This window comes from Myripristis murdjan, chromosome 15 (assembly GCF_902150065.1).
Source record: "Myripristis murdjan chromosome 15, fMyrMur1.1, whole genome shotgun sequence".
NCBI classification, from domain to species: Eukaryota; Metazoa; Chordata; class Actinopteri; order Holocentriformes; family Holocentridae; genus Myripristis; species Myripristis murdjan.
Genome location: NC_043994.1, coordinates 3,441,355 through 3,468,238, shown reverse-complemented (window position 1 = coordinate 3,468,238; position 26,884 = coordinate 3,441,355). Strand labels below are relative to the sequence as shown.

Sequence of the window (26,884 nt, the reverse complement as noted above, 5' to 3'; positions counted from 1 at the left end):
GTCAGGGTGTGTGTGTGAGGGGGGCTTTGTTTGTTTGTTGGTTTTTGACACGGCCAGAAGATTTAAGTTACTCTTGCTATCCATCAGTCTCCATTGGCTCATCATCACTGTTGGACTCACCCACCTCTTTCAAATGTGGGTTGTTCTCTACTTCTTTCAAAACTCTCTGCAAAAGCTTGTCATCTTTTCTGTCCTTCAGCTTCATCACAAAGTTCTTAAATATGTCAATCAGAGGATGGGCGTACTCTATCACACTCTTTTCATTCCCTGAAAACCCATAGGTAAAGCCAGCAGTGTGCAAACCAAACACCCTGCAATGAGCATCAAACACTGGGGAGCCAGAGGAGCCATGATACATGAAAGTGTTGTAGGTCCCTACTTTGTCCACATTAGGTCCACCCTGCATGATGTTCATAATGCCTTGATTTAGCACTTGTTTGATTGAATGGAGAGTTAACAGAGTGTCTTTGTAATGACTGAGTGCTGCCTCCCCTCTCTTCTCTTTCTCAATGATACATGTGGGATCCATTTGTTTCACACCACCTGCAGGGTGACCGATAATGCAGGCTTCACCATTTTTAGGTACTGGACCACATTTCTTAAGTAGTCCTGGTGGAAGCTTCTTTTGTGCCCGAGAGGCCTTTGTGTCAGGACCTACTGCCAGTGTGTCACGGTCAAGCTCAAGTATGGCATAATCCAGTTCAGATCCACCACTATAACTGAAGTCAATGATTGTTTTCTTAACTTTGAATCTAAACCAATCTCCACCAGATGGTTTTTCATAGTTAAATACAGCATAAACATCTGTAGGTAACTGCATCGTATCCTCCAGCCTTTCATCACAGTCTTTGAGTAAATGACCATTAGTCAAGATGAAGTTATCAAACAGTATAAAGCCAGTACCCTGACAAAAATTCTCAACAATGACTTTGCAAACTGACTCGCTAGATGCTAGCAGCTGCCTGACTCTGTGAACTTCACTAAATGCCTGTTGGATCTTGCCAAAGTTTTCTTTCTTTAGATTCAGAGCTTTCTGAAGAGAATCACCAGGAAATCGACTCTCCATCAATTTCTTAAGAGCTGGAAACTGCTCACGTAGGAGTTTTAAAGTTTCTTCATCATCATTGCTGACACTCTTGACATTCTTGCCACTCCAACTAACTAGATCTAAGAGTGCTTCATTTGCCCCTGACGTCTTGCTACTGTTTTGTGAATCATGTGATGCCTCTTGGTTTTTCTGCTTAGTTTGTGATATTCGTTTTTTGCCAGAGACAATGGATTTGGCTATTATATTTTCTGGACCTTGTGTTCGTGGAAGACATATCTTAAAGAACTTTCCATCTAGCTTTTCAACTGACTGAGTGTGGTAAGTAAGACTGTCTGAGTCTGCCTCATCAGACAAGGTGAAGTTGCTGAGGTTATCAATGAAGCGACCATCTCTTTTGAGTGCTTCTTCCACAGTCATCCTCTTCTCTGCATAGACACACAGATAATCAAACTGGTTGTTAGTGTTACTTCTTAACAGCTGCTTTGTTTTGGTGTCTGTTCCCCCAGTTTTATGAATGAAGAACGTAACATATCTGCCCTGTGAAGGTGTCTCTTGGTCATGTTGGGTCTCTTCAACCTTTTGTTTTTTATGATATATTTCCAGCACTTTATCATCTTCAATTAAATGACAAGGGAAATGCGTTGCAACAGCAACTTGCCTCTCTTGCATGGACAACTTAATCACAACATTTTCATCTTTATATTTTTTTGCATTATATTCACTATGTGTTTTCAGGGCCTCCAGGACTGTGGCAGGGCAATCAGAGTCAATGGTGTACTTTGTCACATTTCCTCTGAATTGAAATTTGAAATGATGGGAATGTCCATCCTGCAATAAATCACAGAAAGAGGATGAGAGTGAGATGCAGAAGCTTCCATGGTAATCATGCAACTTGTTTTATGCAAGTGGAACGTAGAGCTGGGTGATATGGCCAAACAATAAAATCTAAATAAATAAAATCTAAATAAAATCTTTCACGATTTACAATTTTGACCGAGATTTTTCTTGTTTTTCACTGACTACTATTAACTAATGGGAATCTTAGCAGGCATGATCATGTGAACGGTGATTCACTCTCTTATTTTGTGGGCATTCACGTTCCATGTAGATGAGTGAAGTGTTTGACTAAATCGATTTAATCAATTTATCACCCAATCCTAGAAGAATTCATTGCACAGTCTACTGACCTGTAAGTCACAGTCCTCCTCCTTCACTGTCGCTACACTGGGTGCTGGATTCATCTGTGGGATGAGAACATGTCATATACTTTTCTAAATTGATGCTGTAGACCTGTGTTTTTTGAAAAAAAATTTCCAAACATGAGGAAATATAAGCCAACAAAATCAAGAGAGAGGAGGAGAGGGGCCTTAAGGAAAATGTCAGAGGTGGCAGAGACAGCCTCCAGATGGCTTTATATTCTCTGATCTTTGCTAAATGAAGACAATAAAGAAGGTCCTCAAGCCATGAGGAGAGGTGTGGTGGATTAGGGCTTTTACGCAGTAACAAAACAAAATCCATCTGCAGGCTACTTATGAAAAAAGATTTTGATTTTCATCCAAAATACAAACCCCAGTGATAAAAGACATCTACCTCAGTGAGGAAAAATACAATCAAAAGATGAGAGGCAAACTGCAATATTAATGACAGAATAGCAGCTTCCAAACCTCTACTTTGACAGAAACAAGTCAGCATGGACCTCACAATGCCAAAATTTGACTGTTGAGGAATGATGGGAAGGGTTTTTACAGATAAATCAAAGTTTGAACTGGAGGTTCAATCACAGCCTGTGCAAGGAGGCCACATGAAACCACTGGCTGGTAGATTTTACCTTGTGTTTGCCGTCTCCCTCTGCCATGTTTTGAGGATTCAGGAAAGACAGCTCTCTCCTGTACAAAGAACCAACATGTTCAAAACTCACTGTTTTAATTAGAATCGTTATTGGTATCATTATTAATATTAAATTGACAGAGAATCAGCAGTACTACAGAGACATGCATTAAGAAGGTAAATGACCTGGTGTTTGCTGATTCAAGGTGTTTCAGTGCTTTGTAAACAGGCATGTACATTCTTTAGCAGTGGGCTGAACAATGTAGGTCAAAATATCTGAATGACCTCTGTGCTTCACCTTCCCTCACCATTACACTGAGGATTTGAGCCTTCATTGCTATGTTTCTTCCTATGGTGTGGTAACTGCATTGTCATCGCTTCAACAGACAGTCTCTCCACAGTAGTGTCAGAAAAACTAAATTTGCCATAGCCTGGATATGAGGGTAACATTGACCAAAACCCAAGCAATGCCACAGCAGTAGAAAACTCTAAAAACTACACAGTTAAAAACATTCTGAGTGATTATTGGACAAAACATGAGCAAGCATTGGATCATTTTGGCCACATTGCTTGGCAACTGGTCTATACCACAACAAGAAAAAGGGGAAATAAGAGATATAATATATATTAGGGCTGGGAAAATATGTTTATCTCCCGATTTGATGCTGTCACCTAACTTGTATGCTGATTCAATATGTACAGGGTGACCCAAAAAAACGGGAATCTTTGAAGTGCGTATTGGCAGACATGAGCAAGTGGCAGCACAATTTAAAAAAAATGAATATTTCATCATTGTTTCGTAAATGGCATGTTTTAAGGTTTCAATTGCTATGAATAAAATATTTTTCTTCCATCACTCTTGGTTTTATTGGATTGTTAAAAAGTTCCTGTTTTTTGTGTCACCCTGCATTTAGATTCTTAAATATTGTGCTTCTACAAGTATTGCAATTCAATATTGTGATTTTTGTTTTTTGGAAATATCCTTTAGTTTGTGGATGTAAAGTTCCATAAAGATCACAATAGGTTTATACATTCATGTGAAGTTTGAAAAAATGCTCTGCTATGGGGGCTAACATCATCACACATGAATCAAATGTGGTTCATTGAATTTACAAGTCTCAGCTTTCCAGTCAAAGCCAATTGATGCAACTCCAAGACTGTTTAAGTCCCAGTCTGCACAAACACACCGTTTTACAGCAGGCCACAAGAACACATGTGGACTGCAGGGTTTGTGGCCCAAACTGCATGGGATTAGCAGAAGGTGGGCATGTCTGCAAAGGGGAGAGCTGTGGCTGCCTAGAGAACCCATTTTCATTCACACATCTGGAGGTCAGAGGTCAAGGGACCATGCTGGAAATGCCAGTTTTTCCCTCACCAGAATTTAGTCTAACTTTGGAACAACATTTAATCCTCTTGCTTACAATCTAACATGACATACTTGGTACCAACAAATTCCTCTCATAGGAGACCAATATCTTTACTTTAAATCAATTCAGTAATAAAAACAATAGAAAAATCTTTCAAAAAAAAAAAAAATCCTGATGGATAAGTAAATTGATTTTTTTTTTTTTTTTTTTTACCACCACTAATATATACTATAAAAATAAGCAGAGGAATCTGTTAGGCTTCAACATTAACATTAAAACATGCTATGAGAGAAAATGAATTAATATGTCCCTGGTAATGAAAAATAACATATTGTTCAGTTATCCCATTCTTTTGTGCCTGGCTGTATATTAATTATTTCCTATTCAAACACAAGCTGCAGTGGCTCAGTGAGAGCCTGACAAACCTGTAAGCTGTGTTCTGTGAAACAGCAAAGCATGGATGATGTTGCCTCATCACTTGTAGAAAACACTAGCAGATGGGATAGGCTTAATGAAGACTAATCGCTGATTTCATTTATTGCAACTCTGTATAAATTATAATTGAATCTTTATTCAGACACAAGGTCCACATAACAAATGAAATTGAAAATAAAATCAAAGATAAAACAGACGCAAAAGTGAAGAAATACATTATACAGTGCTATACCATTAAGTTACCAAAAAAAAGTCATATATACACACATACGTACATGTATACATATATATACACACACACATACATATATACATATATATACATACATATACACATACAAATTAATACAAATTAATATTTAACCTCACAAACACTGTTATTATGATGTTAATTAACTCTGGGGATCTGAATTTTGACATGTAATCAATATAATCTGTCAGCTAGCAGCAAAAGCATTGGATTACCTGCGGGAAAACTGATGTGCTTCACAGGATGTAGCCTGCTGCTGGAGTTTGACTGATGAGTTTTCTGCCTGGCCGTCCTGTGCTCTGGTCAATAAATCCTAAATAAGGACGCAGCACATCAAAAACACATCATGTACAGCAAGGGCGTAGGTTTGATTTTGACATTGGTGGGGACATAAAAGGTCTCCAAGGCGGCGCCCCTGAAAGTTGGTGTTTTTTGCATTTATGATGCAATTTCACGTCATGTAGAGCTGATCAAATAAACAAGCAAACGATCATAATCAGAAAAAAAAAAAATATTCAGGAATTTACATTAATGTTTATACTGTATATCTGAATATCTATACTGACTACAAGTATTTAATAATTCTGTAATGTTGTAAGTTAAAGGCAACTAAAGAAAGACAAGCAGGCAATTTAACTGAGTTCTTGTCTTTAGTGCAACTGTGCATCATAATGTACATCAACAACACCATACAGAAACATAAATAAAATAAAATATAATAAATATTTGACACTAAATACCTAAATACAAACAGGTAAGTGTCCATTGCCTTGCTCTCATTTGAAAAAGCCAAACACATGCCTACGCTGGTCTGTAACAGAAATGAACTGTTGGCAAAGTTCTGTCAGGTCAGTATTGTCCCGTTTGTCCTGATGGACATGGCACACAGCAAGACTGTTCAGTCTTACTTGTGTCATTGTGCGTCTAAGCCATGTTTGAAGTCTCCTGAGAGCACTGAAACTGGGATGACTAAAAGCAGCCTGACAAGGGTTTCAACCTGATCAAACAGGCCTCTCACTTCAACTGTCAGTCCTCTCATGATGTCAGCCACTTCAGCACTAAATTTGAAGGTGTATTTGGACCGAAACATGGCTAGTTGGACTTTTAATGTCTCCCTCTTCAGTTCTGGGTACCGATTAACAATGTCATTCACTTCTCCAGTTAGGAGAGTTTCCTCCAGCTTCTGCAAGAGATCTAGATCCTGGTTGGTTGAACCTCTCCTCAAACTGAACAAGTACACTATCTAACATTTTATAGAACTCTGTTCTGTAATGCTCCTCAGCAGACTTGGGAATGTGCTGGCTCACCTCACCAGTGTATCGTTTCGGTGGATTTCTCTCGTGTGGAATCTGAATGCTCAAGGCTCAAGAACCAAAGAAGTCAACCACTGCCACTGCTTTCTCAAAAAACTCATGAAATCTCTCCACTTTGTTTTGCCCTGCAGAGTAGATCTGACATACTCTATGGCACTTCTAATCCCTGCAACAGTTTTAGCCCTTTTTTTGAAGGGATGTGGTCACATACTCCAGCTCCTCTATCACTTCTAATGCCAGACAAAGTCCAAGTACAGTTTTCCCTTTCTCAAACCTCTCTCGCAGACCATTTGCTCTCATGCCTGTGTTAGACCCTTGATGCCATCTCCTCGCTAGTTGAAACATTTTCATACTGAGACAGCACTGCTGATAGCTTTTCCTCTCACTGTCCACCTAGTTGGGCAAAGTGGTCTGAGTGATGTTGACGGTCCTGAACATACTGCTGTTGAAAATATTGTCTTGAATTTTCCAGACTGTTTGCTTAATGTCTGTAGCTCATGGACCCAAGGCATCACTGATCAAGGGACTGGCTAAGCATGCAGACTGTATGATGACTGCTGTCTCTTTAGTTCTGCTTGTGCTGCAGAATATCTGCCTGACATATTAGCAGCACCATCATATGTCTGGGCTCTTAACCCAGACATGGGCACATGGGCCTCAAGAGGACATCCTCAGCCATTCTTGCAATCTCCAGTCCAGTAGTCCCAGGAACCTAATACAAACCAATAAAAACCTCCTGTGGTGCCAGGTCATGGTCCACATATCTGAAACAAATAGACTCTTGCTCTATTCCTGAGACATCTTGCGTTCCATCAATGAGTGAGTACTGCAAAACTGGTAGTGATTAGATGGACTGTGCAATACTCCTGACAATACAGTTTCCTAGCATTTGCAGAATCTCATTTTGCACTTGAGGAGAGGTATAGTCATGACAGCGAGTTAGCCAACTGGAGAGGCATGCATCACCCTTGGCTTTGAATTTCAAAATCTGAAATAGATTGCCATTTTGTGTCTCATGGCCTTGCAGTGCCAAACCCTGCCTAGCGAGGTACTGTATTGAACCTACAACATTTTGCAGGCAGTGCCTAGCATCTTCTTGTTGTTTTATCCAGGCACTTGAGAGTTGTGAATCTATTGGGGTTCCCTCCTGAGCACTAACTGTGACTGCATGATTTACAATTCTGGTGGCATTGAAAACTAGCAAGAGCATCCTTCCAGTTATTAAATCCCTTTGATGAGAATGCAAGGTCTGTCTTTTTGGACAATGTACTTTTCTTAACAGTGTATGTTCTCACACAGTGAAAACAGAGAACACCCTTGATGGAGGGGCTATAATGAAGTCATGGATACTGTTTGTACCAACTGTCTTGAAAATGGAGGGTCCTATTTGACAGCTTTTGAACTGCAGTGTATTTGGGGTCAGGTTGGTTTGGCTTGGCTTGAATGTCAAGAATATCTTCAGTGCTACACTGTTCTTGATTGCTGGCACTTTCCCTGTCACTCTCCCTGCTGCTGTCTACAGCTGGATCAGTTTCCTGAGGAATAAAACAAAATATGCAATTGGCAACTCTGTAGCAACTACTGCAAACACATATACAAACTGGTAATACATTTACACACGATGAGACCTCGTAGTACACCAGTGGCCTTAATATAAAACTGTACAAAATAATCAGCCATGTTTACTCTTATTATCACATTGTTACAATCCAATACTTCACCTGTGAGTCTCCTGTCTCTCTACCTGCATCTCCTCCTCCTGCATCTGTACCTGGCAGGTTTGCTTCTGTCACCTGACAAAATACAATGATGCATGGTTTATAAACACTGAAAGCCACATGGGTGAACCATTTCTACAGATCATCATCACCCTAACATTTATCACAATGCTGAATCTCACTACTAACATACCTCTGTCATTATTCAACCTCACCTGTGAGCCTTCAGCCTCTCCTCCTCCATCTCCCCCAGCCTCTCCTCCTGTATCTCTACTACCTGTCACCTGACAAAAGTATGTTGATGCATGACATATGAACAGTGGGACAGTTTAGGATGCAAAAACCATAGATTTTGATCGTATGGTTATAATCTAGATATTGAAAAACATCTAGAGTATAGAAAAAACTAGTTTCACAATTATTATGAGTAATTTATTCCACATCAATATGGATGTATAAAATCACATGAACATTTGTAATCTGAGGTTTTACTGTATTTTCCTCACAGATTTTCTTTGTTGGTGTTTTTCAAACAGTTGCTTCCTCTCAAGACACAAATGATACATGAAAATAGTACATAAAATAACAAATCTCTGTGTTGTTGAGGCTCTACAGTTCTATAAGCTTGACATTTTAAATCATAGTTAGTAAAAATGTATAATTCCTTCTTCCCTAGAGACAACAGGCCAATGTGCCTGATAAAAGCTCTCATTTCAAAGAGGCGCACTGAACTGTTGTTATAACTGCCACCTGACAAAATAAACAGTGAAGAAAAACATCAGTAGCTTAGTTGATGATCATTGTTATCACCATTATTATCAACTATACATCAGCAATATAATAAATAAAGTGGGCCTGTTTTCTTTGAATAACTTACCCTTTGACTTGGAAAGAAACTTCTTATGTCCTTGTTCCTTTTTTTGGGACCCATCCTGGCTGTGCCTTATTATCAAACACACACACACACACACACACGCACAAAGACAAATGTGAATGTAAATGCAACCACTGATATTCAAATCCATGTAGCTGATGTGACTCAGGCAGATGGAGTGACAGTGGGGATGGCCAATCACACATTAGCAAGAAAGGGCAGAGCCAATCGATGAGCGATATTTAGGTTAGAGGCGGGACTTCTAGCAGAGACCGACTGTTAACCCTTTGTGTACCATAAGCATTGACTAGACCCTGACGGACAGTGTTTATATTGGTAGGGACTACACACTAGTGGCTGGATACTGGTAGGGACGTGTCCCTGGCATCCCTACTCAATTCTATGCCCCTGATGTACAGATTAATCTACAATGCATTTACATTTTATATTTTTTATCTGTAGAAGCTGATGCCATGATATGGGTCACTGATGCAAGATACCATACAGGTCACAAGTTTGGACAGACCTGATTGATTTTATCTTTCTCACTCTCTTTAAGACATCGTGTTCAAAAGCTGTATGGTGAAATGCTTGAAATTAGTTTCTTAGATGACACCAATGTGGCAGAGAAGGACATTTTTTGTCTCACAAATGTCATAAGTGTAACTTCTGCTGTGGGCCACCTACTCTCTTCTCATTGGCCATCTGAATCATCTTCTCTGTACTATAACCAATCCCTGTGGCCTCTTCAGTCATTTAAACCAAAGACTCTCTATACAGAAGAAGCTGCAGTACAAGCTGTGCCAGTGGTAAGAAATGGTATCACCTCCAGTCTCCCATGTAGGAATAGGAAATAGAAACTGAACACATTTAAAAAAAAAAAAAAAAAAAAGCCACACACAAGGATATTGCACTGTTGAATGAAAAATTATTGCACAATTAAATAGTTAAATAAATAATTTAACAGGAAGTGATGACTTCCTGTGGTGCTCTGTAGTGCACCTCCTTACCTCCTGCATTCCAATCCAAGGACATTTGAAAGTTTCAAGCACAGTGACCACACCCATCAAGAGCACTGATGAAACTCAACGACATGACACAAATTCTACATGCTCTCTGTGAGCATCAGAGCCACAAGAACCATCAGAATGGCAAAGATCAAAAGAGTAATCTGTCTTCACTTTTTGGTGCACCTTTTTTATTATTATTTCCAAATTTCCGGTTAAAAGAATCTAGGCTGAACTCTCTGCTCTCCTCCTTTCAGAATGCCACTGGTAAAGACAAAAGTTATTGTTTCTAAAAAAGTAACTCACTAACTTTGATTCTGAGTGCGTTTCAAATGAGCTACTTTTTACTTTTACTTCTGTAGATTTTTACAGCAGAGCATTCACTTCTACTTCAGTAAAATAAACAATAAAAACAATAAAACTAACAATAAAAGCTAACACTTGAGTAGCAGCTTGTGGTTGTCTTTCCACCGCTGTTTAAAAGCAACCAAATGTGTGCAGACAGGCTGTGGACCTGACGGGCCTGAGCCAATGTCCCAAATCAACAAACTGTTTCTGACTGTGATGTGAGTCGCCTGTTGTGTCCTCAAGCAAACCAGCTAGGCATAACAGAACTGCTACTTCTGCTATTTTGTGTTGGCCTGCTCAAAGTGTACATACCGCATAAACCGAATAAATAAGACCTCACCTGTTGGCCTTGGCATCAAAAACTGGCGGCAGCGGCTCTACGACCAAATGTTTCCCGACTGAACACCTCACAGACAGTGCTGGGATTCCTCTGAATGGCTCTTTGCTACGAGGGATGTGAGATAAGTCCAGATTACATTTATTGCCCAAACCCATTCCCTTTAGCTGAGGTAACTGAGAACAGTTTCAAGGCCCCCTCAAATTCCAGGGAGACCCATCCATCCCTATACTCCCTTACTAACAGCGGAAATCAGTTCACTCAAATAATTCTGAAAAGGCAATTCAGTTCAGCAGTCCGCCAAGACCACACATACATAATACACACATACATACATACAAGTGGGTGCCTGCACACAGCAATACACTCATAAAACAAAAAAAGTAAAAATCTTAATTTATATCAGGCTTTGGGAAATTATTATTTGATTCAGAAAATGAACTAAAAATAAATGAAAACATGATCAACTGATTAATCACAACATGATTTTGCTTTGAGGTTATTTAACGTAAAAAATGGACTGAAAAACGAATTACTTAACTTAGTTATTTAACCTAAGTACAAATTATGATTAACTGAGTAATGCAATGTGTAGCAGTGACATAGAATCAGTATAGGCAACCTTTGTGGACCGTGTTCCGTGTTTAGCGCTGGCATTGATTTTTGATTTTTATTTATATCTTTCATGGGCTGACATTTGATAGTTTTTGCAAAGATCAAGGTGTTTAGTAATTACAGGCCTAAACATCAACGCTGCACCCAAGCAGAACGAGCAGCGGTCCACTCAGACCCCCTGTGCTTTAATCCTGACACCGTCCCAACCCGCCTAACCTGGCTACACTACTCTTACCTAGGGTTGCCAACTTTCAGGCAAACAAATAAGGGACTTTTTAATGAGATCTTGGTGTGACTGTAGTCTGCTGTCCCACAGCTCTGCACACAAAGGGCTCTAGTTTCGCAGACCAGGCGAGGCGGGGGCGTAGCGCAGATGCGCTTCGCCAACTGGGTGTGGCCAGGCGGATTTTCCAAGTTTGGCACGCCGCGCTCAGTGGCGCAAGTACTCCGCTGTCCCTCCTACCGGCGCAAGGGAGGAGAGAAGGCATGGAGTGGGTTTGACACAGCCGATTCACATGTAACCAATCAAATGAGCCCCTGTCCTCGCCTTTAAAATGCACTGCGCAAAGGCGTAATGAAAGTTTACACAACAGACAAGGAGGTCTACTGCCGCAGGCGGAGCGGAGCTCAGGAGACAGGCGCGGAGCGGAGACCGGCGAGCAGTGCAGACACGTCACCAAAAACTCACAGGCAGGCTTCCAGAATGTCAGGCACATGAACGATGCAATAAATACCGAAAAAAAACACTATTCAATGCTACGATCACAATCAGCACATACATATATCTCCATATCAACTGTCCCGTCACAGCTGATGTCAGATCAAAGGAGATTGGCACCGGTGATGTGCGCCAGCCAGCCAAACTTCCACTGCGCCGGCTCCGCTCCGCCTTGCGCTGAAAGTAGACGTGGTTTCAGACGGCGAGCTTTTGGCGCACCTCGGCGAAGCCTTTTAGCACGAAACTGTCACTGCGCCAAGCCGAATCTGTCGGCACCTCCCCCCGCTGCGCCGCCACTCCCATCTCGGCGCAAGTCCGCCTGCGAAACTTGGACACTGTCCGCCTCTGCCGTTTCGCCGGTCGAAACTAGCTCTGCGCGGGGTTCGCCTCACTGCGCCACCCCGCGCTGCGCCGGGAAACTAGAGCCCAGAGAGACAGCCACAATGATGCTTTCCTCAATTGTTGTTTTGCCGTTCTGCCAAAATCCGCCAGATTTTTTCCCGATTCCAATATTCTCTCCTATTGGACTCGCCAAGGTGACATCACTGGGCGCTGTGCCCAAGTTAAAAAAAAAAATTAATTTGGGCACAGCGCGCACGGGCCCGGCACCAGCCTCTAGCTGCACTCAGCTCGGTGCAGAATGCTGCGCCTTTGCCTCCTGGCTCCTGGTTACCTGCTGCTGTTGCTATGGCGGGGTGGGCACAGTGTAGCTTAGCAACACTGAGTGACAGTGCTTTGACCAATGAACGGAGAGCACACTCACTGAGTGACAGTGCTTTGACCAATGAACGGAGTGCACACTCACTGGCTCCGCTCATTGGTCAAACAGCGGGAGAGGGGGCAGACTCTCAAAAATACGGGACAAAGTGCATCCCTTATTGGTTCAATACAGGACGTGTGTTTTGGTTGCCAAATACGGGACGATTCCGTATTTCAAAGGACGGTTGGCAACTCTACTCTTACCTGTTGAAAACCAAATCACATTTGGGCCCCCACTCAAAACCCTAGTAAAGTCTAAATGTAAATTATCAGTGACTAAGAAAAGAAAAGAAAACTAATGCCAAAACAGATCCCCCAAACTAATAACACAATGGCCTCAAATCGAATTAAAGATTGTCACGGTGTAATCAGCCAAAAATGAGTAAACAAAGTTTACAATTCCACAATTCTCTAAGGTTTACAGTGTGTTAACGTACAAAGACACGTGTAGTCTACACAGTTCACAAAGCACAAGGTAACAAGTCGAGAGGTACAGAGGAGGCTGCTCACATTAAATCACAGCCGCACCTGTTACTGTCACAGAGACGCTTTCAGCGGCTGGAGAGGGATGATTCTGCAGGATGCCGTGGCATCAGTCCATTCACAAAATAAAACAGACTGAAACAAGGAAAGCACACCACAATGAACAGAAACTAAGCAAGACAGCGAACATATGGAATAAACAGTGGACGAATGTAAGAAATAATGAGGGGCGGTCACGCAAGGACCATAAGATGGTGATTTTTTTTTTTTTGTTACATGCTGAGCACATACAGTATAAGCTGCTTTCTTTACTTAATCTTCATTCACTCATAGTCACTGTTGATCACAAGTTCCTTTTTCAGCAGTGCCTTCACTTCCTCCAGTTCAATGCTCTCTACTGCTTTCCTAACTCTGTCCAAAAGCTCTTGATCTCTCTTCGGATTCATCACAAATTTCTTAAGTATGTCAATCAGAGGATGGGCAAACTCTATTGCACTGTGTGTATAATTTGGAAACCCAGAGTCTAAAATAACAGGTACACAAACAAGGCATATTCTCGGTTATCACATCAGTCACATAACTAAATCTTACAGAAAATCAAAATGACCACTCCGTCAGCCTTGGTATAAGATAAGATAAGATATTCCTTTATTAATCCCACGGTGGGGAAATTTCACGTATTACAGCATCAAATTACAGGATAAAATGAGTTCATAAAAAAAAGAAAAAAAAAGAAAACACTGGAAAACACTATGTGATATACTAAACCCCTCTGTGACCAAGTAAATGTCAGGGTGTGTGTGTGAGGTGGGCTTTGTTTGTTGGTTGGTTTTTGACACGGCCAGAAGATTTAAGTTACTCTTGCTATCCATCAGCCTCCATTGGCTCATCATCACTGTTGGACTCACCCACCTCTTTCAAATGTGGGTTGTTCTCTACTTCTTTCAAAACTCTCTGCAAAAGCTTGTCATCTTTTCTGTCCTTCAGCTTCATCACAAAGTTCTTAAGTATGTCAATCAGAGGATGGGCGTACTCTATCACACTCTTTTCATTCCCTGAAAACCCATAGGTAAAGCCAGCAGTGTGCAAACCAAACACCCTGCAATGAGCATCAAACACTGGGGAGCCAGAGGAGCCATGATACATGAAAGTGTTGTAGGTCCCTACTCTGTCCACGTTACGTCCACCCTGCATGATGTTCTCAATGCCTTGATTTATGAGCACTTGTTTGATTGAATGGAGAGTTAACAGAGTGTCTTTGTGAGGCTCTAAATGACTGACTGCAGCCTCCTCTCTCTTCTCTTTCTCAATGATACATGTGGGATCCATTTGTTTCACACCACCTGCAGGGTGACCGATAATGCAGGCTTCACCATTTTCAGGTACTGGACCACATTTCTTAAGTAGTCCTGGTGGAAGCTTCTTTTGTGCCCGAGAGGCCTTTATGTCAGGACCTACTGCCAGTGTGTCACGGTCAAGCTCAAGTATGGCATAATCCAGTTCACATCCACCACTAAAACTGAAGTCAATGATTGTTTTCTTAACTTTGAATCTAAAGCAATCTCCACCAGATGGTTTTTCATAGTTAAAAAAAGCATAAACATCTGTAGGTAACTGCATCGTATCCTCCAGCTTGACAACACAGTCTTTGAGTAAATGACCATTAGTCAAGATGAAGTTATCAAACAGTATAAAGCCAGTACCCTGACAAAAATTCTCAACAATGACTTTGCAAACTGACTTGCCAGATGCTAGCAGCTGCCTGACTCTGTGAACTTCACTAAATGCCTGTTGGATCTTGCCAAAGTTTTCCTTCTTTAGATTCAGAGCTTCCTGAAGAGAATCACCAGGAAATCGACTCTCCATCAATTTCTTAAGAGCTGGAAACTGCTCACGTAGGAGGTTTAAAGTTTCTTCATCATCATTGCTGACACTCCTGACCCTCCTGCCACTCCGCTGAATTAGATCTATGAGTGCATTTTTCCCTGACTTGTTGCCACTGTTTTGTGAATCATGTGATGCCTCTTGGTTTTTCTGCTTAGTTTGTGATTTTCCTTTTTTGCCAGAGACGATGGATTCGGCTATTATATTTTCTGGACCTTGTCCTCGTGGAAGACATATCTTAAAGAACTTTCCATCTAGCTTTTCAACTGATTGAGTGTGCACAGTGTAACACTTTGGATTTGCTTCATCAGACAAGCTGAAGTTGCTGTGGTTATCAGTGAAGCGACCATCTCTTTTGAGAGCTTCTTCCACAGTCATCCTCCTCTCTGCATAGACACACAGATAATCAACCTCTCTGAAAGTGTAATGTGTTAATGGCTCCTTTCGTGTGGTGTTTGCTCCTCCAGTTTTATCAATGAAGAACGTAACATAGTCGCCCTGTGAAGGTGTCTCTTGGTCTGGTTTGATCTCTTCAACCTTTTTTGATGTTTTATATATTTCCAGCACTTTATCATCTTCAATTAAATGACAAGGGAAATGCGTTGCAACAGCAACTTGCCTGTCTTGCATGGACAATGTAATCACAACATTTTCATCTTTATATTTCTTTGCATTATATTCACTATGTGTTTTCAGGGCCTCTAGGACTGTGGCAGGGCAAACAGGGTTAAGGGTATACATTCTGTCTTTGTCACTGAATTTAAAGTTGAATTGATGGGAATGTCCATCCTGCAATAAATCAGACAAAGAAGATGAGAGTGAGATGCAGAAACTTCCATGGTAATCATGCAACTTGTTTTATGCAAGTGGAATGTAGAGCTGGGTGATAAATAGCAATAAAATCTAGATTTTTGACAAACTTCTCACAATTTACAAATTTGGCCAAGATTTTTCTTGTTTTTCACTCACTACAATTATTAACCAATAGGAAATTTAGCAGGCATGATCATTGAACTGGTGATTCGCACTCACATTTTGTGGGCATGCACATTCCATGTAGATGAGTGAACTATTTGACTAAATCGATTTAATCTTTTTTTTTTTTTTTTTTTAATGATGCGCAGGTTGAGTGGCAGCAATTCCGAGTGGCTCGCTGTTATTGAGTGTCTTGTACCCTTTTAACACTTCCCAAACCCCCCACCACCAACAACCCCCCACATCCACATCTGGACTGGACGTGAGCAATAATTGTGCTGCTTTTATGATGCTTTTATTATGTATTCTTTATATTTATCTATTTATTACTATATTTTATATGTTTGTGTTTTTTGAGCTGCTGGATACCTGAATTTCCCTGTGGGATGAATAAAGTATCTTCTATTCTATTCTATTCTATTCTATTCTATTCTATTCTATCACCCAATCCTAGTAGAATTCATTGCACAGTCTACTGACCTGTGAGTCATAGTCCTCCTTCTCCTGCTTCACTTTCGCTACACTGGGTGCTGGATTTATCTGTGGGATGAGAAAAGGATTTAAAACATGTCATGTACTTTTCTAAATTGATACTGTAGACCTGTGTTGTTGTTTTTTTTTTTAAATCCGTTTTTCAAACATGAGGAAATATTAGCCAACAAAATCAAATGAGAGGAGGAGAGGGGCCTTAAGGAAAATGTCAGATGTCAATGTCAATGTCAACGCATTTTGTGGACATTTACGTTCCATGTAGATGAGTGAAGTGTTTGACTAAATCGATTTAATCGATTTATCGCCCAATCCTAGAAGAATTCATTGCACAGTCTACTGACCTGTAAGTCACAGTCCTCCTTCTCCTCCTTCACCCGTGCTTGACTGGGTTCTGGATTCATCTGTGGGATGAGAAAAGGATTTAGAACATGTCATATACTTTTCTAAATTGATACTGTGGACCTGTGTTTTTTTTGAAAAAATCCGTTTTTCAAACATGAGGATTGGCCAACAAAATCAAGAGAGAGGAGGAGAGGGGCCTTAAGGAAAATGTCAGAGGTGGCAGAGACAGTCTTCAGATGGCTTTATATACTCTCTTTGATCTTTGCTAAATGAAGAAAATAAAGAAGGTCCTCAAGCCATGAGGAGAGGTGTGGTGGATTAGGGCTTTTGTAACAAACCAAAATCCATCTGCAGGCTACTTATGAAAAAAGATTTTGATTTTCATCCAAAATACAAACCCCAGTGGAAAAAAGACATCTACCTCAGTGAGGAAAAATACAGTCAAAAGATGAGAGGCAAGCTGCAATATTAATGATAGAATAGCAGCTTCCAAACCTCTCCTTTGACAGAAACAAGTCAGCATGGGCCTAACAATGCCAAACTTTGACTGTTGAGGAATGATGGGAAGGGTTTTTACAGATAAATCAAAGTTTGAACTGGAGGTTCAATCACAGCCTGTGCAAGGAGGCCACATGAAACCACTGGCTGGTAGATTTTACCTTGTGTTTGCCGTCTCCCTCTGCCATGTTCTGAGGATTCGGGAAAGACGTCTCACTCCTGCACAAAGAACCAACATGTTCAAAACTCACTGTTTTAATTAGAATCATTACTACTATCATTATTATTATTAAATTGACAGTTAGAGAATGAGCAGTACTATAAAGACATGTGCATTAAGAAGGTAAATGACCTGGTGTTTGCTGATTCAAGGTGTTTCAGTGCTTTGTAAACAGGCATGTACATTCTTTAGCAGTGGGCTGAACAATGTAGGTCAAAATATCTGGATGACCTCTGTGCTTCACCTTCCCTCACCATTAAACTGAGGATTTGACCCTCATTGCTATGTTTCTTCCTATGGTGTGGTAACTGCATGCTCATTGCTTCAACAGACAGTCTCTCCACAGTACCCTCAGAAAAAATAAATTTGCCATAGCCTGAATATGAGGGTAACATTGACCAAGACCCAAGCAATGCCACAGCTGTAGAAAACTCTCAAAACTACACAGTTAAAAACACATTCTGGGTGATTATTGGAGAAAAACACAAGCAAACATTGGATCATTTTGGCCCCATTGCTTGGTAACTAGTCTATACAACAACAAGAAAAAGGGGAAATAAGAGATATAATATATGTTAGGGCTGGAAGGATATGTTTATCTCCTGATTTGATGCTATCACCTAACATGGGTGCCGATTCAATATTGATTAGGATTCTTAAATATTGTGCTTCAAGTATTGCAATTCAATATTACGGTTTATTGTGATTTTTGTTTTTGGAACTGTCCTTTAGTTTGTGGATGTTCAGTTCCATAAAAATCACAATAGGTTTACACATTCATGTGAAGTTTCGAAAAAAAAATGCTCTGACTGCAGTGAAATGACTGCAATGGTGGTGAACATCATCGCACATGAATCAAATGTGGCTCATTGAATCCACAAGAGTCTCAGCTTTCCAGTCAAAGCCAGTTGATGCAGCTCCAAGACTGTTTAGACCCCGGTCTGCACAAACACACCATTTTACAACAGGCCACAAGAACACTGCAGGCTTTGTGGCCCAAACTGCATGGGATTAGCAGAAGGTGGGCATGTCTGCAAAGTGGGGAGCTGTGGCTGCCCAGAGAACCCATTTTCATTCACACATCTGGAGGTCAGAGGTCAAGGGACCCTGCTGGAAATGCCAGATTTTCCATCACCAAAAATGAATTGCCACTTTCACGTATTGCAACCCTGTATAAATCAACATTTAATCTCACAAACACTATTATTATGATGTTAATTAACTCCGGGGATCTGAACTTTGACATGTAATCAATATAATCTGTCAGATAGAAGCCACAGCATTGGATTACCTGCGTGAAAACCGATGTGCTTCACAGGATGTAGCCTGCTGCTGGAGTTTGACTGGTGAGTTTTCCACCTGGCCGTCCTGTGCTCTGGTCAATAAATCCTAAATAAGGACACAGCACATCAAAAACACATCATGTACAGATTCATCTATAATGCATTTAAAGTTCCTTTTATATTTTTTATCTGTAGAAGCTGATGCCATGATATGGGTCACTGATGCACGATACCACAGAAATCACAAGTTTGGACAGACCTGATTGAATTGATCTTTCTCACTCTCTTTAAGACATCGTGTTCAAAAGCTGTATGTTGAAATGCTTGAAATTAGTTTCTTAGATGACACCAATGTGGCAGAGAAGGACATTTTTTGCCTCACAAATGTCATAAGTGTAGCTTCTGCTGTGGCCCGCCTACTCTCTTCTCATTGGCCATCTGAGTCATCTTTTCTGTACTATAACCAATCCCTGTGGCCTACTCAGTCGCTGAAACCACAGACTCTCTCTACAAAAGAAGCTGCAGTACAAGCTGCTCCAGTGGTAAGAAATGGTATCACCTCCAGTCTCCCAAGTAGGAACAGGAAATAGAAATTGAACACATGTAAAAAAGCCACACACAAAGATATTGCACTGTTGAACTGATTAATTATTGCACATTTAAATAGTTAAATAAATAATTTAACAGGAAGGGATGACTTCCTGTGGTGCTCTGTAGTGCACCTCCCTGCCTCCCACATTTCAATTCAAGGAAGCTTGAAAGTTTCAAGCACAGTGACCACACCCATCAAGAGCGCTGATGAAACGCAACTACATGGCACAAATTCTACATGCTCTCTGTGAGCATCAGAGCCACAAGAACCATCAGAATGGCAAAGATCAGAAGAGTAATCTGTCTTTACTTTTTGGTGCACCTTTTTTATTATTATTTCCAAATTTCCAGTTAAAAAGAACCTCAGCTGAACTCTCTGCTCTCCTCCTTTCAGAATGCCGTTAATAAAGACAAAAGTTATTATTTCTAAAAAAGTAACTCACTAACTTTCATTCTAAGTGCGTTTCAAATGAGCTGCTTCTTACTTTTACTTCTGTAGATTTTTACAGCAGAGCATTCACTTCTACTTCAGTAAAATATCATCATACTAACAATAAAAACTAACACTTGAGTAGCAGTTTGTGGTTCTCTTTCCACCGCTGTTTAAAAGTAACCAAATGTGTGCAGACAAATCAAATCAAATGTCCCAAATCAAAAAACTGTTTCTGGCTGTGATGCGAGTCGCCTGTTGCGACTCGCATCACAGTCATAGGCATAACAGGCATAACAGGCATAGGCATAACAGAACTGCTGCTTCTGCTATTTTGTGTTGGCCTGCTCAAAGTGTACATACCACCTGAAAAAATAAAAGCAATCTCTGTAAACAGTCATACCTCACCTGTTGGCCTTGGTGTCAAAAAGTGGCGGTGAACTGAGAGACAGCAGCAGCTCTGTGACCAAATGTTTCCCGACTGAACACCTTACAGACAGCGCTGGGCATTTATATTACACAACAGTATGGTGAATGAGGAAGAAAACCTAATGGAGTTCTCTGAATGGCTCTTTGCTACGACCGATGGGAGCCACGCCCAAATTCCACTTCTTGCCTGACAGGTGTTCCACTGCTCATCCGGATTACATGCGGATATACTGAGTTATGAATGTAATGAATGTAACCCTAACCCTAACCCTGATTTCACATTATTTGGCTTTTAACTTTGTTTCCTACAGGTGAGGTATTTAACTTGAACAGCCGCTGAACTGATTTGGTTTTGTATTACATACTTGACATGTATGTGCATGTATGTGTGTTTATGTGTGTGTGTGTGTGTGTGTGTGCGTGCGTGTGTATTATGTCTGTTGTAAATTCTCTATGTCTGTTTATGTTTGTCTAAATAAAACAAAAAAAGTAAAAATCTTGAATTTAATTCTTTAAATATTAGGCCTTGGGAAATTATTATTTGATTTAGAAAATGAATGAATGAAGAATGAATGAAACTGATAACATGATCAACTGATTGATCACAACATGATTTTGCTTTGAGGTTATTTAACTTATAAAATGGAATTATTTAACCTACAAGGATACAAGGAAGTTTAGTTGTCATTATACAACAGCTTGTATAGTGAAATTAAAATGTGGTTCCCTCTTGATTGATTAATTGACTGATTGTGTAGAAAATAGAATTATTAAGCCTGGAGGAGTGCAGATGGTGCATTTAGTAGTCTCACAGCCTGAGGGAAGAAGCTGCTCTGTAGTCTGGTGGTACGGCAGCGAATACTTCTGTATCTTTTGCCTGACGGCAGCAGGGTGAACAGGCTGTGGCTGGGGTGGGTGTTGTCTTTTAGGATCCTTTTGGCTCTGTGCAGGCACCTCACCTCCCCAATATCACTGATGCTTGGTAGATGGGTGCCAATGATGTTTTGGGCAGTTTTAATCACTCGTTGCAGAGTCTTCCTGTCCTGGGCCGTGCACATCCCATGCCAGTTTGTGATGTTTCCAGTCAGGATGCTTTCAATCGCTCCTTTGTAGAAGCTGACAAGAACTTGGCGTGGGAATTTTGCTTTCTTAAGTTTCCTTTTTTAACCAGGGCAGAGATATGTGAAGTCCATGTCAGGTTCTCTGTTATGTTGATTCCCAGGAACTTAAAACTGCTCACTTGCTCCACCTCAGCTCCATTGATGTAGACAGGGTTGTGTGTCTTTGCCTCCTTTTTTCTGAAATCAACTATCAGCTCTTTGGTTTTGCTGACGTTGAGCAGAAGGTTGTTTTCTGTGCACCATTCTGCAAGATGGTTGATTTCCTCCCGATATGAGAACTCATAATTGTTGGCATCATTGGTGTCAGCCGTGAAATTCATAATAGAGTTCTCTCCATGTCGGGGGTTGCAGTCGTGGGTGTACAGCGTGAACAGGAGGGGGCTGAGCACACAGCCCTGGGGCGCTCCGGTGTTGAGCACTAGAGTGGAGGAGGAGAGACTGCCAATCCGAACTGACTGGGGTCTGTTTGTGAGGAAGTCCAGTATCCAGTTGCAGAGAGTGGTACTGATGCCCAGAGTGTTCAGTTTTCCAATCAGCTTCATGGGGGAGATTGTGTTGAAAGCTGAGCTGAAGTCAACAAACAGCATTCTGATGTAGGTGCTGCTTTTCTCCAGGTGAGTGAAGACTGAGTGCAGAGCAGTGGAGATGGCATCCTCTGTGGATCTGTTGGTTCTGAATGCAAACTGCTGAGGGTCCAGACTGGCAGGGATGTTGTTCTTTATGTGCTGGAGAACCAGTTTCTCAAAGCACTTCATCAGGATGGGGGTGAGTGCCACAGGACGGTAGTCATTTAGATCAGACACTGCAGACTTTTTAGGCACAGGGATGATGGTGGCTGTCTTGAAGCAGGTGGGAACACTCTCCTGTGACAGCGATATGTTGAAGATGTCAGTAATGACATCTACTAGCTGGTTGGCACATGTCTGTGGAAAGGCCCACCAGCGCATGTATTTTTACCGGAAGCTCAGATGTTTTAACGTTGACAAGTCTTTTATGAGAATGTTTTACTCTTGTTTTATTGAGTCTGTTTTAACCTTTGCTTTTATATGTTGGTTTGGGTCACTTTCCCTTAAAAACAAGAAGAGACTGTCAAACATTGTTAAGATGTGCAGCAAGATCGCTGGTACTCATCTTGAGGATCTCTCCGTATTATACAGGGTCAGAGCCACAAAGAAGGCCCAGTCAGTCCTGGCTGATCACAGCCACCCCCTGTGCGGGGAGTACAAACTGCTACCTTCGGGTCGTAGATATGTCCTGCCGAGATGCAGGACTAACAGTGTCATGGTTTTGTGTTTTGTTTGGTTCTGTTTCATGTGTGTTTCTGTCATGGTTTTGTTTCTTGTGTTTTGTTTGATTCTGTTTCCTGAGTTTCTTTTGCCTAGTTCCTTTCAGTTATTTCACCTGTGTCTTGTTTGCTCCTCCCATTGCCACACCTGTCCTGTGTCTGTTAATCATCCCTGATTGTTCTGATCCCTCCCAGTGTTTCCCTCAGCCTATCCTCTGTGTTCTCCTGTCTTGTGCTCCAGCCCCTTCCCCAGGTGTGTCTTGTTTTATGATTAGTTCTTGTGTATTTAAGTCTTGTCTTGAGTTCTGTTCCTTGTTGGTCCATTGTACTGTTCTGTTCTGTGCTGTGCTGTGCTGCGCTGCATTGCATTCTGCTTCCTGCCTGAGTTTCTTGTGTTCCCTGCATCACCTGTAAGTTTATTAAATATTTTGTTTGCCACTGAGCTTTTTTCCTGCCTGCGGCTCCTGCTTTTGGGTCCTCCACCTTCCTCCAGCCTCCACCGTAACAAACAGACTTAAAAATTCATTTGTCCCGGCCTCCATTGGCTTACTGAACGGCCTCCTGTAACCCTTGTTGTGTTTATGTATGACTTTTTATGTATGACTGTTGTTGTATTATACTGTGTTTCATTGTTTTTACTGCTATCTGTGGAACAAATTGCCCCTTGGGGACAATAAAGTTTACCTTGAAAGTTTACCTTGACCTTTAGTACACGGCCAGGGATGTTGTCAGGCCCAGCAGCTTTACTCATATTCACTTTCAGCAGGACTTTCCTCACATCCACTGTGGATACTGACAGTGGCCGGTCCTCTGGAGGCGGAGTAGACTTTACAGCTGATTCCTTGTTGAGGAGGTCAAAGCGAGCATAAAATGTGTTTAGCTCATCTGGTAACGTGGCCTCACACATGATGGGAGCACTCCTGCTTTTGTAGCCTGTCACACTTTTGACTGCCTGCCACAAGTCTTTGCTGTTGTTGGTGTTGAGGTCTCTCTCCAGTCTCTGCTGATGCCTTCGCTTTGCCTCCTTGATGCCAGCTTTCAGTTTTGCTCTGGCAGTGTTGTAGGCTTCTTTGTCACCTGACTTGAAGGCAGCTTTTTCGGCTCTACATAGAGCTCTCACCTCTCCATTCATCCAGGCTTTCTCATTAGGGAATGATTTAACTGTCCTTATTTTTACCACATCATCAGCACATTTGCTGATGTATGATGTCACTGATGATGCGTATTCTTCAAGGTCAATATGGTTCTCCTGGGTAGCAGCATCCCTGAACATCTGCCAGTCCGTGCATTCAAAACAGTCCTGTAGAGCTGCTGTAGCTTCATCTGTCCACACTTTAACTGTTTTTACAGTTGGTTTGACCCTTTTTGTCAGCTGGATGTAGGTAGGCAGGATAAGCAAGGAGATGTGGTCTGACTGGCCAAAATGAGGACGAGGGACAGCTCTGTAGCTGCCAGGAACATTGGTGTAGACATGGTCCAGTGTGTTGTTTCCTCTGGTGGAGATGTGGACGTGCTGGTGGAATCTTGGCAGAACAGTTCTGAGGTCTGTTTGATTAAAATCCCCAGCAACAATAATAACTGCATCTGGCTGTTTTGTCATGTGACTGCTGATGACCTCATAGAATTCTTGGAGTACATTTTTTGAATTTGCATCCGGTGGAATGTAAACAGCAGCAACAAACACACTGGTGAATTCTCTAAACAGGTAATATGGCCGACATCTCAGCAGTAAAAACTCAATGTCAGGTGAACATTTTCCATCCACTCTGACTGCACCTGTGCACCAAGCATCATTGATGTACACACAGAGCCCGCCCCCTCTCGTCTTACCAGAGTCTTGTGTTCTGTCAGCCCGGAACAGGCTCCGCCCGTCCAGTGCTAAAGCCTCATCCGGTATGTTGTTATGGAGCCACGTCTCTGTCAGGATGAGAGTGCCGCAGTTCCTGGTTTCATTCTGCTGGGTCAGCCTGAGTCTTATCTCATCCATTTTATTTTCCTGCGACCGGACATTTGCCAGGAGTAGGCCGGGTAGTGGGACAAGCCTTGGGTCCAAGCCTTCTTAGCCTGAGTCTTATCCCGGCTCGTTTCCCTCTCTTCCTGGGTCGACCACACCGCTTGCGATGACGTCTGGTCCGAATGTTTTTGAATGTTGGATCTTGAGATGCCGAGAGCAGAGATTGTTTCAAGGTCAGCTGCACTCAATCCAGTCACTGCACCTCCTCCTCCGATACCGACGAGCGTATCACCGTCATAAGAAATGCGATTCCCAGCAATAAAGTGAGAGAATTGCTCCTTTTTCGCATTTTCATGTTAAAATGGAGGGAGCCACCAGCTGCTGCATCTGTATGCGCCGCCGTTAATCACCATAGTGAGTGAAGCAAAGTTACACAAACACTGGTAAATTATGGCAAAATGAACACAGCAGAAAATAAAGTGGTATAATGACTGGAACTAATCTGTAAGAGACAAGTGGTGGGTAAGGAGAGTCTCACCCACTTTGTCACACCTGCCCAGTACCATCCCAACAGTGAAGCATGGTGGTGGCAGCATCATGCTGTGGGCTGTTTTTCAGCAGCAGGGACTGGGAGACTGGTCAGGGTTGAGGGAAAGCTGATCGGAGCAAAGTACAGAGATATCCTCAATGAAAACCTGTTCCACAAACCTCAGGATGTTCAGGAAGGTGTGCCAGAGGCACACCTTTCAACATGACAGTGACCCTAAGCACCCAGACAAGACAACACAAGAGTGGCTTAGGGACAACTCTGTCAATATCCTAGAGTGGCCCAGCCAGAGCCCTGACTTGAACCTGATCCAGCATCTCTGGAGTTTCCTGAAAATGGCTGTGCACTGACAGTCCCCATCCAACTTGACCGAGCTTGAGAGCGTTTGAAAAGAAGAATGGCAGAAAATCCCCTGATCCAGGTGTGCAAAGTTTGTTGTGTCATACACAAGACTCAAGGCTGTAATTGCTGCCAAAGGTGCTTCAACTAAGTACTGAGTAAAGGGTCTGAATACTATTTCAATGTAATATTGCAGTCTTTTCTTTTTAATACATTTACCAAAATTTATACAGCAGAAGATGGGCAAGGCAGGTAGCAGGTGCAGGAAGCAGGCACACAGGCTGGCAGAAAGAACTTGTTGGGTGAGATAACTGGGCATTTTTACAACAGACACACACCACTTAGTAACAATAATTCAAGTTAGACTTGCCCAATCATTACTCAAACACACACACACACACACACACACACACACACACACACATACACACACACACATACACACACACACACACACACAGCAAACAGGGCTAACAACTGCAATATATTTTTAGCTTAGGAGGGCATGTATGGGGATGTTGGGTAGCAATCAGATGTGAGGAAGTTTTCAGATTTTTCAAATATCCATCTGAACAGAGGATTTGGGTTAGGCAGTCAATCAACTGAAATCTTTTTTTTTTTTTTTTTTTGGTCTTTTTTTTTTTAATCTGTATCATTTATACTCTCATATACAACTGGACAGATGTGGAAAGATCTGGACAGATTTATTTTTTCTTTTTCTATATTGGAAACATGTCTACCTATTTTTTTTTTTTTTTCCAGTTTTAGCTGTTATCGATGCGTGCATGTCTGGTTCCATCAGTACAAGTGAGCAAGGTGGAGGTACATTCTTTTCCACAAAACAACACACCTCGAGGTGTGGTGTGCATTTCTCTTGTATGAATATTGTCAGTGGTAGCCCTGCCTATGTTGGTGCCCTAGGCAAAATTGCTCCCTTGTGCCCTTCCATGCCTAACTAGAGTATTTATAGTTCAACAGGTGCACTAACCAGTTTGTAGCAGGATGTAGCTCCACAGTTTGATACCCAGTATTACTGGTTTCATGTGAACAGGTATTAGAGTAGTAGAGAATTGAAACAACACCCTCAGTCTGTTTAGAAGTTACATATCATATCATATCAGATACCAGCATGAAAGCAACAATGGCACAGTCCCATAAACAATACCTACCATATTGTAGACCAGTGGTTGGTAGTTTTTTTTTTTTTGTTTTTTTTTTAACCAAGGCGCCCCTGAAACATATTAGCCAACAGTACAAGTAATTAAAAGGCACATGTTTATGGCAGCATGGTCTCCCCTCTCTCCTCAAGAAGCAAACCCAGACTGGCTTTATAGGCTGATCAATTCACACCTCTGACTTCACAATGTCTTCAATTGAGGAACATCAAAATAACAT

General features: G+C 41.6%; 1 protein-coding gene across 3 annotated transcripts; it reads right to left on the bottom strand.

Moving 5' to 3' along the window:
• Positions 1–52: 52 nt before the first annotated feature.
• Positions 53–26,776, bottom strand: LOC115372434 (protein FAM111A-like). 3 transcript variants are annotated; one of them, XM_030070323.1, is made up of 7 exons: positions 26,659–26,776; positions 18,802–18,899; positions 17,452–17,509; positions 16,792–16,851; positions 16,439–16,498; positions 15,432–15,772; positions 53–1,535 (listed from the first exon to the last, which is right to left on the bottom strand). In XM_030070323.1, exons 1-7 carry the CDS (start codon positions 26,659–26,661, stop codon positions 77–79), a joined length of 2,079 nt encoding a protein of 692 aa, XP_029926183.1. In that variant the 5' UTR covers positions 26,662–26,776; the 3' UTR covers positions 53–76. The 3 variants fall into 3 exon arrangements, with proteins under 3 accessions (XP_029926183.1, XP_029926185.1, XP_029926184.1); XM_030070325.1 differs by lacking the exon at positions 26,659–26,776 and adding an exon at positions 20,223–20,312; XM_030070324.1 differs by lacking the exon at positions 26,659–26,776 and adding an exon at positions 20,218–20,310.
• Positions 26,777–26,884: the final 108 nt, after the last annotated feature.

Bases quoted from the DNA above. Each gene is read 5' to 3' on its own strand.
- LOC115372434 (XM_030070323.1), bottom strand. The intron at 16,499-16,791 runs GTCAGTAGACTG...CTCATCCCACAG, and splicing joins AGGAGGACTGTGACTTACAG to ATAAATCCAGCACCCAGTGT. The intron at 15,773-16,438 runs GTCAGTAGACTG...GATTTATTGCAG, and splicing joins AGGAGGACTATGACTCACAG to GATGGACATTCCCATCAATT.